Source organism: Mustela nigripes, chromosome 1 (genome assembly GCF_022355385.1).
Source record: "Mustela nigripes isolate SB6536 chromosome 1, MUSNIG.SB6536, whole genome shotgun sequence".
Lineage (NCBI taxonomy): Eukaryota > Metazoa > Chordata > Mammalia > Carnivora > Mustelidae > Mustela > Mustela nigripes.
Genome location: NC_081557.1, coordinates 41,559,718 through 41,575,483, shown reverse-complemented (window position 1 = coordinate 41,575,483; position 15,766 = coordinate 41,559,718). Strand labels below are relative to the sequence as shown.

Genomic DNA, 15,766 nt, shown 5'->3' with positions numbered 1-15,766 from the left:
AGGACACAGGAAGTGGGACTCAGCCTCACAAAACTAAAAAGTAGTTGACAGTCAACACCCATCCCTACCTCCTCCAGTTACACCCAGGGCCAGCTTCCTGGTATTTCACCTATGCCCTGGGCTCTGTGTTCAGAAGGGCTAAGAAGTTGGTTTAATGCTCAGCTATTGCCATTTTAAAATCCTTCATAATTTTATGTTGGATACTTGTATTTTGTAAGTGAAGTCTTTTTTTTTTTTTTTAAAGATTTTGTTTATTTATTTGACAGAGATCACAAGTAGGCAGAGAGGCAGGCAGAGAGAGGGGGAAGCAGGCTCCCCGCTGAGCAGAGAGCCCGACGTGGGCCTCGATCCCAGGACCCTGAGATCGTGACCCGAGCCGAAGGCAGAGGCTTCAACCCACTGAGCCACCCAGGCGCCCCTGTAAGTGAAGTCTTATGGGACAAAGGTGCGTGCACACAAGCAGACACTGTTTGAGCAATCTGCACATCTGGGGTTCCTTGCTGCCTCATTCTCAGGGAACACTTACATATTCCATGAGCAGACAATTCTGGTGGGCCCTTGATACCTGGGAGCTCAGCAAAGCTAGCATGATCTGTCTACAACCCCATCAGCGGGGGTGCTGACTGTCCTGACAGAGTATGCTTTCCCTTCAAACCAGAACTTGCTTCCAACACAGAAAGGCGGCACTGGAATTCTAAGAAACACAAGTGACCAAGGAACCCTATCACATTCTTACATATGTGACTTCCTTGTAGCAATCACTGGCTAAAAATGATGAAATAGAAGGAAAAGGGAAAATTAGGGCAACCTATAGTCCCTTCTCCTTTCAGTCCTTCCCTACTCATCAGTCAGAAGAAGGCAGAGACTGTTGGTAGAATGTGCATATATCAAGAAGTGAAATTAAAACAGTTGAGTTACTTTTGGCAGCATTTCTGTTATTCGTGTAAGAATTGAATATATATGCATGTATGAGCTTCAGAGTAGAACTGTATTATTTCAGAGAGTCCACACACGGGTAAATACTCTTGTATTTGCATTTAAAACCGGCACAGCGCAATATAATGTAAACTAATAATGTACAATTTTAACTTTTTCTTTACTTAGAACAATGTTAAATAGAAAATAAAATACCATAACAAGTCAAGAAGGAGACTCTGGAAGAAAGGAAAAAAATCTCTTTATTTTTCTGTCTTTAATGGCACCTTTATTCCCCCTGCCTTTTGAATAAAGGGCTCTGCATTTTGCACTGACACCTACAAATTATATAGCTGGCCCTGATTATTATTCTCTCAATTGCAGCGTCTGGAAAACTACAAACTTTCAATACTGGAATTCTGCATGCAAAATAGTTTCCACAAATTAGAAGCCCTTGCAAGAAATTTGAATGGAAAAGAGAAACAGATGTTATCTTCCTGCTACTTTTGGCAGTGTTCCATGGGCAGGAAGGATTGCAGAGATGTCCATGGTCCATCTCCAGCCTTGCTGGTGATATGACAGAGTTTTAGTGGTATAAGTAGCAGGATCTTTCTTCCAGGATCTAAGAAGCAACATAAAATTCTTTTAAAAAAGATTTCCTGGTATATTCTCCAATCCTTTCATTTTTAAATTTTTGTTTAAGTATGCATTTATTGTATTCCGTTTTAAAATTATTTAAGTAATCTCTACACCCAACGTGGGGCTCAAACTCACAACCCCAAGATTGAGAGTCGCATGCTCCTCTGATGAGCCAGCCGGGTGCACCTGTATTTTTTTTTTCTTTTAAAGATTTTATTTATTTGAGAGGGAAAGAGAGAGAGAGAGAGCGCGCACAAGATGAGGTAGGGAGGAGGGAGGGGAAAAGGGAGAGGGAGAAGCAGACTCCCCACTGAGCAGGGAGCCCAGACATGGGGCTGGAGCCCAGTACCCTGGGATCATGACCTGAGCTGAAGGCAGACACTTAACTGACTGAGCCACCCAGGCACACCCCCTGTATTGTTTATTTCAATTATTACATATATCATACTTAATGTTTTTACCTAGTTCTTTATAATTTCTTTTTTTTTTAATATTTTATTTATTAATTTGACAGACAGAGATCACAAGTAGGCAGAGAAGCAGGCAGAGAGAGAGGGAGAAGCAGGCTCCCCGCTAAGCAGAGAGCCCGATGCGGGGCTCGATCCCAGGACCCTGGGATCATGACCGGAGCCGAAGGCAGAAGCCCTAACCCACTGAGCCACCCAGGCGCCCCTTCTTTATGATTTCTTGTTCTTGCATATTAATATCTTTATCATCTTGAATATTTTATTTTTAAATGTATCTGATCCAATAATTCTGCTTTAAGTATTATACATTGTTCAATTTATTGTCTTTCTTTCATAGTGATTGTTCTTAGATGTTATCTTGCTTTAAGACTTCATGTTCTAATACTAGTTACTGTTTATTTTATTTAAGATTTTATTTATTTTGGGGCACCTGGGTGGCTCAGGGAGTTAAGCTTGGGTCATGATCTCAGGGTCCTGGGATCGAGCCCCGAATCGGGCTCTCTGCTCAGCAGGGAGCCTGCTTTCCCCTCTCTCTCTGCCTGCCTCTCTGCCTACTTGTGATCTCTGTCAAATAAATAAATACTCTGTCAAGTAAATAAAATCACTTGACAGAGACACAGAAAGAGACACAAGCAGGGGGAGTGGGAGAGGGAGAAGGAGAAGCAGGCTTCCTGCTGAGCAGGGAGCCTGATGGGGGTCAGGAACCCAGGATCATGACCCCAGTCAAAGGCAGATGCTTAACAGCTGAGCTACCCAGCCATCCCTGGTTACTCCGTTTATACGTGTTGAGGAGGGGCTGAAGGCAAAGCTATAGTGTCTTTCTCTGTGAATTTAAAGCACATCAGTAAAGATTCTTTTTTACTGCCACTGTACTAGGCCACTCCTCTGGCCAGGAACTTCACCTGGGAAGTCTTCTTCTCTAGGGAAGAAACTCCAGTCTAAGAGGTAGTCTCCTTAGTTTATGATTACTTGGTCCTAGATGGAGCAGGGAGAGAAAAGAAGTGATACTCACCAGTTCTTCACCCCAACAGGACTTTTGCACTATGTTGTCATTCTGGTGACACAGTGAGTCTGGGCTATAATTTAACACAGGAAGGGATAAAACAGAACTTCAAACCCCCATCATCTCATTGTCTTCTAGTCCTCCACCATGGCTATAGCTGCTAATAATAATTAACACACACACACACACACACACACAGGCAAAACTAAAGCTTTTTTTCTCCCCAGGGGTTTCTCTTGGTGTTTGTTGCTGACTTCTCAGACCTGTGCTTCTCTCTTGCTTCCATTCTTTCCCTAGGGTTGATTTTGGGGAGGAAGCTAGTAGGTTATGCTAGTTCACCATTTTGATAGGAGATGAGTTTTTAAGAGATAGTGCTGGCTGCCGTGGAGAAAATGGATTTTAGGAGGGTGACCTTGGGACAAGGCAGACAAATTAGGTTACTGAGGTACTTCAAGGCAAAGGTAATGATGGACTTGGATGAACTAGGATGCTAGCAGTGAAGATAAAAGAAATTAGATTCGAGAGTTCTGGAGGTACAATCAGTCTTGCTCATGAACTGTTTTCAGCTGAAGAAAGAATAATGGTGGAGAAGCAGGCTCCCCGCTGAGCAGTGAGCCCGATGCGGGGCTCGATAAATGGAGCCACTTTTAGGATAAAGACTGACCGGCAAAATTAGGGGACTTTTGATTTCAGAGTTCTGTATCGTATATTCTTATTGCATAAACAAACAGCAGAACCCCTAAATTGGGTGAGTTCCCAGGTAGGGTCTTCTGCCACTCTCCCCTCTCAGAACCACATCTTCCTTTTATCTCTGTCCCATGCCAAGGCCTATCATACATAAGCTTCCTGATGGTCTCAGGGTTTCATTTCAGAGTCTCTGTCACATGTAGGGGAAAGGACATGGCATGTATAAAATCAAAGCTTTTTTCTCACTGGGATCAATCACTGTTTATTATCTCATTTCCAATTTCCCACTTGTTGCTTTTTAGTTAACTTGAATCCATTTCCCCTTCCTGTCAGCATCCCAATTTCTTTCTGCCTTAGCTTGGTGGAACTGTAATCAGGTGCTCTGCTCTCCCCTGGCTGAGTGGGGGGGCATATGACCCCTGGAAGGTAAATGCTGAGCAAGTGACAAGGTGAAGACAACTGTACTTTATTCATTCCATCAGCAGTAGCCCGAATTCCTGAGGGCATTCCAGTGTTTCTGGGTCTGGGCCTCCAGAGGTGCTAATAAATGTCCTTGTGCTCAAGCCAGAGTGAGTTCTTGTTGATTGCAACCAATGAAGCTTAATAATAAACATACTTTATTAGGTTCTAGGACATAGGTGCAGCCTAGCCCCAATGCCCAGCTTCACCGTAACAGTAAAAATGGGCTAGTGTTGACCCTAACACACCCTCATCCTCCCACTCCCAAGCATCCCTTTGTTTTCTCATAACTGTCCCCATATACTGAGGCCTGCTAGGATTCTGTTTTGTTTGTAATCAAGACTTCCCATACATTCACAGCTGAAGTAAATTATGCTTTCAGACAGCATTTTGACCAAAAGAGAATGTGTTTATTTCCATTGTCCAGAATCTTACTCATTAGGCCTCTGAACTCTATTCTAGCTCAAGTCTGAACTGAGGCCTCCCTTCCCAACAAGGCTGGTTAGAATTGTTATCTGAAGACGACCAGTGTCTCATCCTGCATCTACTCCACCCAAATTAGACCCCTAAGAAAGATCAGAGAGCCTCTCAGGTCTTTTGGGGTTTTAGTTTCTATACTTCACTAAAAATCACTTCTATAAGCGTTTAAATCTAGCTAAGACTGCTGTTCCAAGGTGCATCCCCTAGCGCCCTTATCACATGACTTAATGAAAATCTCCCAAGCCTTACATATAAAGATTATTCTTCCTTCCTATTTTTGTGTAGCCAGGGGCTAGCTATATATATAAATTCTGACTATTCTACATGTTCCCAAATACATTTTATGAGGAGTCACACATACCACTAGTTACATGAGCACCGGCACCTTTGACACCACATTATATAATTCTTGATGACAAAGTCTAATGTTCTGTATCTATCACTATTCCTTCATTATTTCCTAAGCCTCTCCTTCTGTAATGTTTTGGCATATGTTCTAACCAGAAGTTCCAATTTTCCTCTGTTGTATCTATTGCTATGTCACGTCTCCAGGGAACAGTTGCCTATAACCTTGAATTAGGTTTCTCCAGAGAAACAGAACCAACGTGTGTGTGTGCATGCGTGTGTGTAGGAGATTTGTTAGAAGGTAGTGGTTCGTGATTATGGAGGTTGAGAGTGCCTGCCATCTATTGTCTGCAAGCTAGAGACCCAGGAAAGCCAGTGGCATAGTTGGAAAGTTTGAGAGACAACAATGTCAATTCTAGTCCAGGTCTAAAGGCCTGAGAAACAGAAGTGCAAGGTGCAGATGATCAAGGTCTCAGCTTATCAGTCAGGAGGAGTGAATTCAACCATTTTGTTCTGGCCTTGAGCGGATAAAGCTATCTGCTTTATTGCAACCACCAATTCAAGCACTAATCTCTTCTGAAAAACACCATCACAAACGCACCTAAAAATAATGTTTAACAAGCTATTTGGATGTCCCAAAGCCCAGCTGAGATTGACACATAATAACAAGGGCTTATTAATTGGAGCAACTGGATGGCTCACTCGGTTATGCATCTGCCTTCAGCTCAGACCCTGATTCCAGAGTCCTGGGATCCAGCCCCACGATGAGTCCCAAGGTGAGTGCCAAGTTAGGCTCCTGGTTCAGCGAGGAGTCTGCTTTTCCCTCTCCCTCCCCCCAACTTGTGCACGCCTTCTCTAATAAATAAATAAACCATAAACAAAGAAGGACTTATTAATCTTTTTTTTATCAATTTCAGAGAATTCTATCATATCTGAGCTATAAGGAACCTGGACTTTAGAACTCACTTGTACCAGATGAGAAAAATGAGGCCGAGCTTAAACAAATTCCTCCTAAATTCACCCAGCCTAGAAAGTTTTCCTAGATAAGGAAAAAAAGAAAAGAAATGAAATTGCGCTACGATTCACTTTCTAAACATCTGAACTATAAGCCCTGAATTATCATTTACACACCAGGAAAGCTTCAGCCCCTTTGATTTATTCTATCCATTTTCAAAAAAACCAAAGAGGGGTCCTGGGTGGCTCAGTCGGTTAAGCATCTGCCTCCGGCTCAGGTCATGATCCCAGGATCCTGGGACAGCCCTGGGTTGTACTCCCTGCTCAGTGGGGAGTCTGCTTCTCCCTTTCTCGACTCCCCTCCCTCTCCCTGCTCATGCTCTCTCTCAAATAAAATTTTAAAAATCAAAGAGAATTTTTATAGAGAAATCATAATGAACTAGAACTTAGATTTTTTTTTAAAAAATTTTATTTAATTATTTGATATATAGAGAGAAACAGTGAGAGGGAACACAAGCAGGGGGAGTGGAAGAGGAAGAAGCTGGCTCCAGGGAGCCCAATGGGGGGCTAGATCCCAGGATCCTGTAATCATGACCTGAGCCAAAGGCAGACACTTAACAGCTGAGCCACCCAGGCGCCCCAGAAACTTAGATTTTTACTTGTATTACTTACCTCTATAATTTTTTTTGACCTCTACAACTTTAAAAATTGATATGAGATTATCAAAAGCCAAGTATAAAAATTAAAGGTCTTTAAAAATTTCTTTGGGGGTGCCTGAGTGGCTCAGTTGGTTAAGCGTCTGCCTTAGGCTCAGGTCATGATCCCAGGGACCTGGGATCAGGCCCCCTGCTCTGCTGGGAGCCTGCTTCTCCCTCTCCTTCTGCCACTCTCCCTGCTTCCACTCACTTATTCTCTATCAAATAAATACAATCTTAAAAAAAAATTTTTTTTGTTCTTAGATGGGAAAATGTGCATCAGAATTTTAGAATATATTTTTGTTCAATGAATAAAATGTTTTTTAACATAAATACTTCCACGAAATAAATCCCAAGTACTACATTAAAGTTTTTTCAGTACAATTTATTCTTATTACATTTTAATTTGCATTTATTAAGTAGCTTAGAAATATTATATTCAAAGTAATAGAACTCCAGAGAAAGGCCACTAACTAAGGTGAACAGTCTCAGCATGTCAGCTTCCTAGTTAGCATGCTTGACTCTTTTTATACATACTTGCTCTCTGGTGGTTATTACTATGTAACTGTCTTCAAGATGCGGCTGAAGCTTGAATCTACATCTGGGATCAGGCCATGTCTGTAAATCCATGAATACAGGTCACTGACTGCGTTTAGGGTAGAGTCAATGATGATGAATCTGAAAAAGACTGGCTATTCTTTTGGAAGAAGAAAATACACCCCACCTAAATGGCAGCTCAGTTTTCTAAGAAACTCTGAAAAGAATTATCAGCAAAGGGAAAGAGAATCAATAATAAGGATAGAGATAATACTCTGAAAATAGAGTAAATACAATATATACACACTGAAGTAAGTAGGCTTCTCCTGAGTCCAAGGTCTTACTTTTATTTTTAAAAGTCTGATAAAAATGTACTCAACTACATTTTACACAGTAATATTTAGCGAACTTTGTTCAAAAAGACTTATGTTTTAAGTTCATTTGTAAAAATAACAAAAGCTGTATCACTCAATCTCTGGTCAATAAGGAAGGAAGAAAAACCTTGCTAGAAATGACAATAAATAATTACACACAAAAGGCCAGGTGACATAAGAATAGTATATTAATTAATATATTTTCTTTGTATTTACAATAAATCCATTTGTTAATACTGTGATAGAAAAAATAATCAGTCCACATTATGTAGTAGAAACAAGCTTTGAGGATGACCATTCCTCTCACAATAAAAACATACAAGGATTTCTCCCACAGCTAAAGTACTTTTCAATGTGACAGTCTTGGGTGAAGGTGAAACTGACAGAGTACTTTACCTTATAGATCAGCTATGTCCTAGAATCAAGACTTCAAGGGTATTATTAAGCAGCAAAAAGCTGTTTAGTTTTTCTAGGACCATTTAAATATAATAGTTACCATGTGAGAATTTAATTTTACTTTGAGTTATAAAAAGTAAAAACACTAAGTTGGGTAACTACATTAATCAAAAGCAATCCCCAACCAAAAAACCCATCAATAAAAATGAAACAAGGCATTCTTGTAAGTGTATCATGCATAAAAAGGATAATTACATAATATATATTTTAATGACCAGACTAATAAATAAATGAGGTAAAATTTTCAGTTATTGAAATAAACTGTATTTAACCACATTAAGTGTTATGCTGCCACTGCTTCAGTTTCAAAATATAAAGTAATATAATTAATCTATCACCTAAAAACTGCATACTTTGAATGTTTACTTTGATCCCCCTCTGAGACAGTAAAGGGAATTGTGTAACAAAATATTATCCAAATATAAATTATCAACACCAATATAATACAATTATCATGTAATCACCACTTTCATATGCACAGTGGAAATACTGTGAAAGCTAGAAAAAAGGTGAAAATAGACTGGCCAGAATTTTAAATTTCAGACTAACCCATGATAATCTAGAACAGGAAAAACAAAATAAATTTAGAAAACAGATATAACTTGATATCCTTTCCAAATTCAATAATCTACCAACATGCAGCTTCTAAACATATCTATTACCTCAAAGTTAAAAAAAGAAAATGTAAATCTCTTTTTGAGCTTTAGTTTTCAAGTTTATGCTCTTAACAAAGACTAACATTAGCAAGAACTATAATACTACTTTTTAAAAATCTAGAATCTATGTTTTTTAATTTTGTGTTTGCTTTCCCTATTTCAGTTATTATTAAGGGAGTAAGAGGGAAAAACACTGAATTATCCAGTCAAGGGTAAGTATGTGGAGCCAGTTCATGAAATATATTAAGTTGAATTAGTTGGATCAAGAATTTCCTACTGTGCTGCTACTAATTATCTATAGCTACCCTGAAGTAGTGATTTAGAAGGTGTCTATCATAACTATTGACAGTACTTTTCATGGTACATCAATTTCTATTTTTACTTTCTTCCCTCCCTTGCCACTTACATGCATTACTTTAACTGTGTGATCAGAAATTATATTTTACAAACTCATTTCAAATTACTGAACAGGTGATTTTAACACATAAACCTGCCAATCCTGAGATGATGATGATGATGACAATGATGACAATGATGATGATGATAGGAAAACTAAAACCCAGATAATTTCTCACTCAAATTTCTGCTTTAGTTTCTTTTGGAAGATGGCTGGCAGAATGGATAGAAAAGCCAAAATCATTAGAACGAATACTGAGTTCCAGGAAACAGCCTCCCCGGCTGTCGTAAGCTGGTAAAGTGTTGTTCCAGCTTTAATTGCGACAAAAGAGGGAGGTGCAACACCTAAAATAAAAAATAAAAACATAAGCAGTAATTTTTAAAAATAAGATTTTGTAATATACTTTACATTCACAAGATTATTCATAACTTATAACAGCACTAACATTATTCTAACACTTTGTTATGTAATATTTTAAATGGATTCAAATAAATCCATATTCAAATTTTTAAAAATTAAAATTTTCTCTGTATAAAATTTCTTATAAGAATATACTGATCTCCATTTTGGAAAAATGTAACTTAATTTAAAGCCCCTCACATTTATTTCCATATAAAGAACTAAATCTTTCATAAATACCTCTGAAGGATAATGAACTTAAAAACTCAAGAAAAATTTCTGTAAAATAATTGACCACATTTATCAATAGCTTTAAAAAAGAGAATGTACTTTGATTCAGCAATTTCAGCTTTAGGAAATACTAATGTAGGGGTGGTGCCTGGGTGGTTCAGTCGTTAAGCATCTGGCTTCAGCTCAGGTCATGATCCCAGGGTCCTGGGATGGAGTCCCGCATCAGGGTCTCTGCTTGGGGGGAGGAAGCCTCCTTATCCCTCTCCCACTCCCACTGCCCCCTGCTTGTGTTCCTTCTCTCACTGTTTCTCTCTCTGTCAAATAAATAAATAAATAAAATCTTGGGGGGGGGATACTAATTTATATAAGCAAAGATCTAGTCTCAAGGATTTTCATCAATGCATTATAAGTAACAAAAAAATCTGGAAATAATCTAGATGTTCAAAAATAAGATTGAGTGGATTTGTCATTTATTCTTGACAGAACATACTTAAAAATGAAGTGGTAGAAGATACTCAAAATATGAGTAAGAGCAGTTTATACAACAGCATAGGTGGAACAATGTTTTATTAAAAACCAGAACAGGGGCGCCTGGGTGGCTCAGGGGGTTGAAACCTCTGCCTTCGGCTCAGGTCATGATCCCAGGGTCCTGAGATGGAGCCCCGCATCGGGCTCTCTGCTCAGCAGGAACCCTGCTTCCTCCTCTCTCTGACTGCCTCTCTGCCTATTTGTGATCTCTGTCTGTCAAATAAATAAAATCTTAAAAAACAAAACAAAACAAAACAAAAAATACAACAGAACAAAATGGAAAAATAATTTTAGACCAAGTTGAAGTTAATAAGTCTCTAGGCATTCCACATGTAAAATAAGAAGATAGGGATAAATTCTCTATTCTGATTCCATGAACGTAACATTGTTTTACAAAATCCAAAATTATCCCTGCTAAGATTTTCAAGTTTGTCATGAGTTTTTTTAAAGCAGCAACAAAAAATTGATTATTCTTTTCAAGATCTATAAATACTAACTTAAACTTCAACACACAGTACAAGAGAAATCTGTTCATTTCATTGTTATCTAAACAATTCAAATTAAATTTGAAAGAAAAGCAGAATACTCTTACTAAAGAACCATCAGAACTCACAAAATGTACAAATGAATTTTTATGTCCACTAATTAATTTCAAATTTAAGTGCCAGCTCCTTGAAAGCAGGAACATTTGATTAATACTGCTTGCCCCATACTTCTGGTAATGCCCATAGTAAATACTTATGTCAATAAAAAAGAAAAATATATCAACTTTCTACTGAACATTAAAGTTCAATATTTCAATATGTGATTAAAAGACAAGGGAGTAAATTATTCAAAAAGGGCACCTTGATTTTCTTTTCTCTCCACCAAGGAGAGAACAGAGTTAGTTAAAGTTCTGCTCAAACCTGTGTGATTATAAAAATATCCAATAGAAATTGCTCTTCTTTAAAAGAAGTAAAACAGAAATACTTAAACACAATTCAACAAACATTTCTATTTATGTATGACAGGCTCTGTGCCCAAGAGTTATATATGGTGCTGGCATGTGCGCAAAGAATCCGAAACCTAGCCCAGCCAGACACTGTTAGGTACATACACAACGAGTTCTAAGACACTGTGAACCAGAAGCCTTACCTAGAAAAGTGCCAATAAAAAAAACTTTCAGTGGCACATTTATCACAGGGGATGTAATATTAATAAACCAATTGGGCAGAAATGGTGTTATTCTCAAAAATATAATGTAGTTAATGAGATGTTCTCTATGACGTTCAACCTGTCATAAGAAAGAAATCAGTTAGGATCAAGATAAGGCCAATATTGAAAATAAGTTGCTTAATATAAAATATTTATTTTGAATTCTCATTCCCCGATAGTTCAGAATCTATCTAATAGAACTGATCAAAAAAGGAGCTTGAAAATGACAATGAACTACTTAACACATGCTCTTTACCAGAGCTAAATGAGACTTTTTTTTTAATTGTACTTATAGCTTAATGTTATACTACTAAAGATGGTTCTGTATCAGCCTAGCTAATACGGCTCAACAATGACACTTTACACCTCAAAAAGCAAAATTGGGGACACCTGGGTGGCTCAGTTGGTTAAGCGGCTGCCTTCAGCTCAGGTCATGATCCCAGTGTCCTGGGATCGAGTCCCACATCGGGCTCCTTGCTTGGCAGGGAGCCTGTTTCTCCCTCTGCCTCTGCCTGCCACTCTGTCTGCCCGTGCTCACTCACTCTCTCTCCCCCTCTCTCTGACAAATAAATAAATAAAATCTTAAAAAAAAAAAAAAAAAAGCAAAATTGAACTTAAAACTATATACAAGATGCACATCAGGTGACTAATATTTTAATGCATTTAACTTCCTACAATGTAAAGGACTAGAACAGCAGCATGTCACTAAACCTAGCCTCCAATTTAATCTTTATTTTTCTGTTATTTTGATATATATTACATGAGTGATTCATTCATTAGATAAATGAGATTGCATAAGTATATGGAGATATTTAGCCAGTTAAATAAAAGCACTGATTCGTTTATACTTCTAGATCTTGCTTTACAAATAATGATGGTGATTTGCAGCAAAATGCTTACTTTGTCATTTCGTAGTCTGTAAAGCAAAAGGGTAAGGCAGAATGATTTCTACAATTCTACTGGGGTTTAACAGGTTGTTTCTTCTAATTCTTATAAAAATAAGATTTTCTTAGCAACACTGTATTAGACCTTACTGTGTAGTGCTGCTATTATTTATCATCACTTGTCTTTGTAGAGATCCTGCCTAAGAGAACAGTCATTTCTACTGATGAAATGCATTCAAGGAGTTGGCTGATGAAAGTTTTTCAGTGACCCACTACAGTGGTCTGCATCAACCCAAAACAGGTGAGGTACCCAAAACTGCGAATGCCTTCACACGTTGACTTCTCTGCTCTGACTGACCTTACTAGGAATGAAGAACTAAAACTCTTGTTACAGGGAAACCTGGGTGGCTCAGTCATTAAGTGTCTGCTTCGGCTCGGGTCATGATCCCAGGGTCTTGGGATCGAGCCCTGCATCAGGCTCCTTGATCAGCAGGAAGCCTGCTTCTCCCTCTCCCACTCCCCCTGCTTGTGTTCCTCTCTCGCTGGGTCTGTATCAAATAAAACTACAGTTACAGGGGCGCTCAGTGGGTTAAGCCTCTGCCTTCGACTCAGGTCATGATCTCAGAGTCCTGGGATCAAGCCCCGCATCGGGCTCTCGGTTCAGCAAGGAGCCTGCTTCCCCCTCTCTTTCTGCCTGCCTCCTCTCTGCTTACTTGTGATTTCTCTATCAAATAAATAAATAAAATCTTTAAAAACAAACAAACAAACAAAATAAAACTATTTCTAGAGCACAGAAACTTCATATTTGAAAGGATTAACATTCATTATTTGCCCACCACTTTAATTTACTTAGGTGGAAAGATCATTTTTATTAAAGCCCAGGGTCTGGCTTAATTCTTAGAGAGACCATACACTGATACAATGACCTCCCAATTAGCCAAAGAATTACATTAAATAACTTAAAAAAATACATGCTTACCTGCTGTGACCATTTTACTGCTTTCTCTGTTAGGTATTTGTATACAACTGGCCTCCCAACTAAATAGGAGAGCATATAGCAGAATGAGGCACCGAGTCCCGAACACTAGGAAATAACAAGAAGCCATAAGCATTATGTACCTTTCCATTTTAGTCATATAGATATACTCACTTAAGGAAAAGTTCAACTAGTATGCTTTTTTCGGGGTTAGGGGAGGATACTCTGCATGACTCCTCTCTGTGCAGAGAACAAGAACCCATTTGATCTAGTCCTTTCTCAGTCCAAACCAGGACTAAAATGAGACCAGCTGAAACTAACTGGCACTTGTGATTAAACTTAGTGACTATATCCAAATAGTTAAGGACAGCATCTAGCCTAAGAATAAGACTTAAAGAGCCAATTCTTTTTTCAGTTGCTATGCTTGAAAATACTACCCCCTCGCCCCGCCATCCTGGACTTAACTCACTGTGCACACCAACACTCTTGGACTGTTTGAATTACAAAACACAGTAAGAAGGAAAGGCTAAAACAGAGCCTATGCAATTAAGTCTGTGATGTCCCTGTTCCAGGAAAAAAACAAACTATAACATCTGCTTATGGGAAGACTTAAAAGATACTACTTTAACATTAATCACCTCTTAAAACTAATGAGTTTATGCTTACATAGACTGGTGGGACTAGATGCCATCCTTCTCCCTCATCATTCTATCAAAAGCTACTTTTTTTCCCTAGTCTCCCAAATTCATTTTATATACTTACCAAACAAACAAGAAATAAGGCTAGTGGAAAAGGATAAAGAAACCCTGAGAGTATACTGAGAAATATAGAGCCCGGGATAGCGAATGTTTGCAAGCTGTTAACTTTTAAGTTAAGGACCAAAACATAATAAAATGGAATTTTTAAAAGACAAATCAAACATCTTAGGAAAAAGTATCAATATAGAAGTTATATTTTAAGATTATATCCATATTTCAGTATTAGTAAAGCAAAATTATATCTAGAAGTTTAAAAAACCTACCATTCAGTTATAATGCCTTTAACTCTAAACTGACCACTTGCTAGCATTATCATAAATACAATGCTAATAAGAGTGTGTTATTAAAAGAAAAACCAGGACAAATATCCAACATGTACCAGATAAAGAACTTTGGCAAAAGAAAAGAACTTTGAACTTTGGAAAGAACCCTTTGGCAAAAGAAAAGAACAAAAGAAAAAAAAAAAAAAGAACAAAGGAGGCCTTCGGTATGTTTCTCTAATGCACTGCATATACTCCTAAAATGTGTACAGGAAATAGATTTCCGTGGAAATCTAGGTACATATGGGGTATAATAATTACTTGTTTTTAACTTAACTTATAAACATTTACTTCAATTCACTACTCATTTAAAAAAGGATAGGGATTAGAAACTATAGTAAAAATCACAAACCATATTTTAAAAACAGAATTATGCTTTTTTACTACTTCCCTCTTGTTCCCAGTTCTAGTGTGGAGGCACCCTCCCACCCCCTGACCCCAGCACCTTTTTAAAAATTCCTAACATGATTTACTTATAGGTCGGTCAGAATTGAGTGGATTCCCTCAACATCTACCTTTAAAATGTCTATCTTCAAGCGCACCTGGGTGGCTCAGTCGGTTAAGCATCTGCCTTTCACTCAGGTCAAGGTCTCAGGGTCTTGGGATCAAGCCCTATGTAGGGCTCTCTGCTCAGCGGGGAGTCTGCTTCTCCCTCGGGGCGCACACTATCTCAAGATTTCTATCTTCCCTCATTCTCCCACTCTTCTTTTCCTCTAATTCCCACTTTATTCATGTTTTCATCTCACTCTCCTCTTCTTCCTGGCTTCTTTCATCTTCAGCTTCTTGCTCTTCCACAGGATCCCTCCTATGGAAAACCGCTCAGATGCCTATGAACTCAAGAAAACCTAGGCTTTCCTTGACTGGGATATTCTCCCCACCTACTGCGTCTCATCTTTACTTCCCCATAGAAGATTCCTTCCTTGTCCCCTTGCAACCTGACTTATCCATCTACCACTCTACTGACACTTCCTCCTGGCCCAAAATAATGATTTTGGGGGCACCTGGGTGGCTCAGTGGGTTGAGCTTCTGCCTTCAGCTCAGGTCATGATCCCAGGGTCCTGGGATTGAGCCCCACATTGGGCTCTCTGCTCAGTGGGGAGCCTGCTTCCCCCTCTCTCTCTGCCTCCCTCTCTGCCTACTTGTGATCTCTGTCAAATAAATAAATAAAATCTTTTAAAAAAATGACTTTTTTCCTGTTTCTTTTTTCATTCTGACTTAATTGGTTTTAAAATTATGTAAAATATTTACCTGGTTCTAAAGTCAAATCTACGCAATGAAGTACATCTAGAGGTTTCACCTCCATCCCTGTATCACATTTGCTCCCCATAGGTAAACACTGTTGTTGGTTTTGGTTTTTTTTTAAGATTTTATTTTGTATATTTGACAGACAGAGATCACAAGTAGATAGAGAG

The 15,766-nt window shown here is 38.6% G+C and overlaps 1 protein-coding gene and 1 long non-coding RNA gene across 3 annotated transcripts in view; one reads left to right on the top strand and one right to left on the bottom strand.

The window, feature by feature from the left end:
• Positions 1–246: 246 nt before the first annotated feature.
• Positions 247–15,180, top strand: LOC132023234 (uncharacterized). Its single transcript, XR_009405898.1, has 3 exons — positions 247–445; positions 12,492–12,601; positions 15,152–15,180. It is a non-coding gene; the product is annotated as an uncharacterized LOC132023234 (long non-coding RNA).
• The window catches only part of TMEM41B (transmembrane protein 41B), a 26,377-nt gene continuing 18,336 nt past the window's right edge, over positions 7,726–15,766 (bottom strand). For both annotated transcript variants that reach the window (XM_059408576.1, XM_059408566.1), the window contains 4 exons: positions 14,039–14,132; positions 13,280–13,384; positions 11,357–11,495; positions 7,726–9,408 (listed from right to left, as the gene is read on the bottom strand). In XM_059408576.1, the coding sequence (XP_059264559.1) occupies positions 9,239–9,408; positions 11,357–11,495; positions 13,280–13,384; positions 14,039–14,132 (508 nt within the window). In that variant the 3' untranslated portion in view covers positions 7,726–9,238. The remainder of the gene's footprint in view (positions 9,409–11,356; positions 11,496–13,279; positions 13,385–14,038; positions 14,133–15,766) is intronic.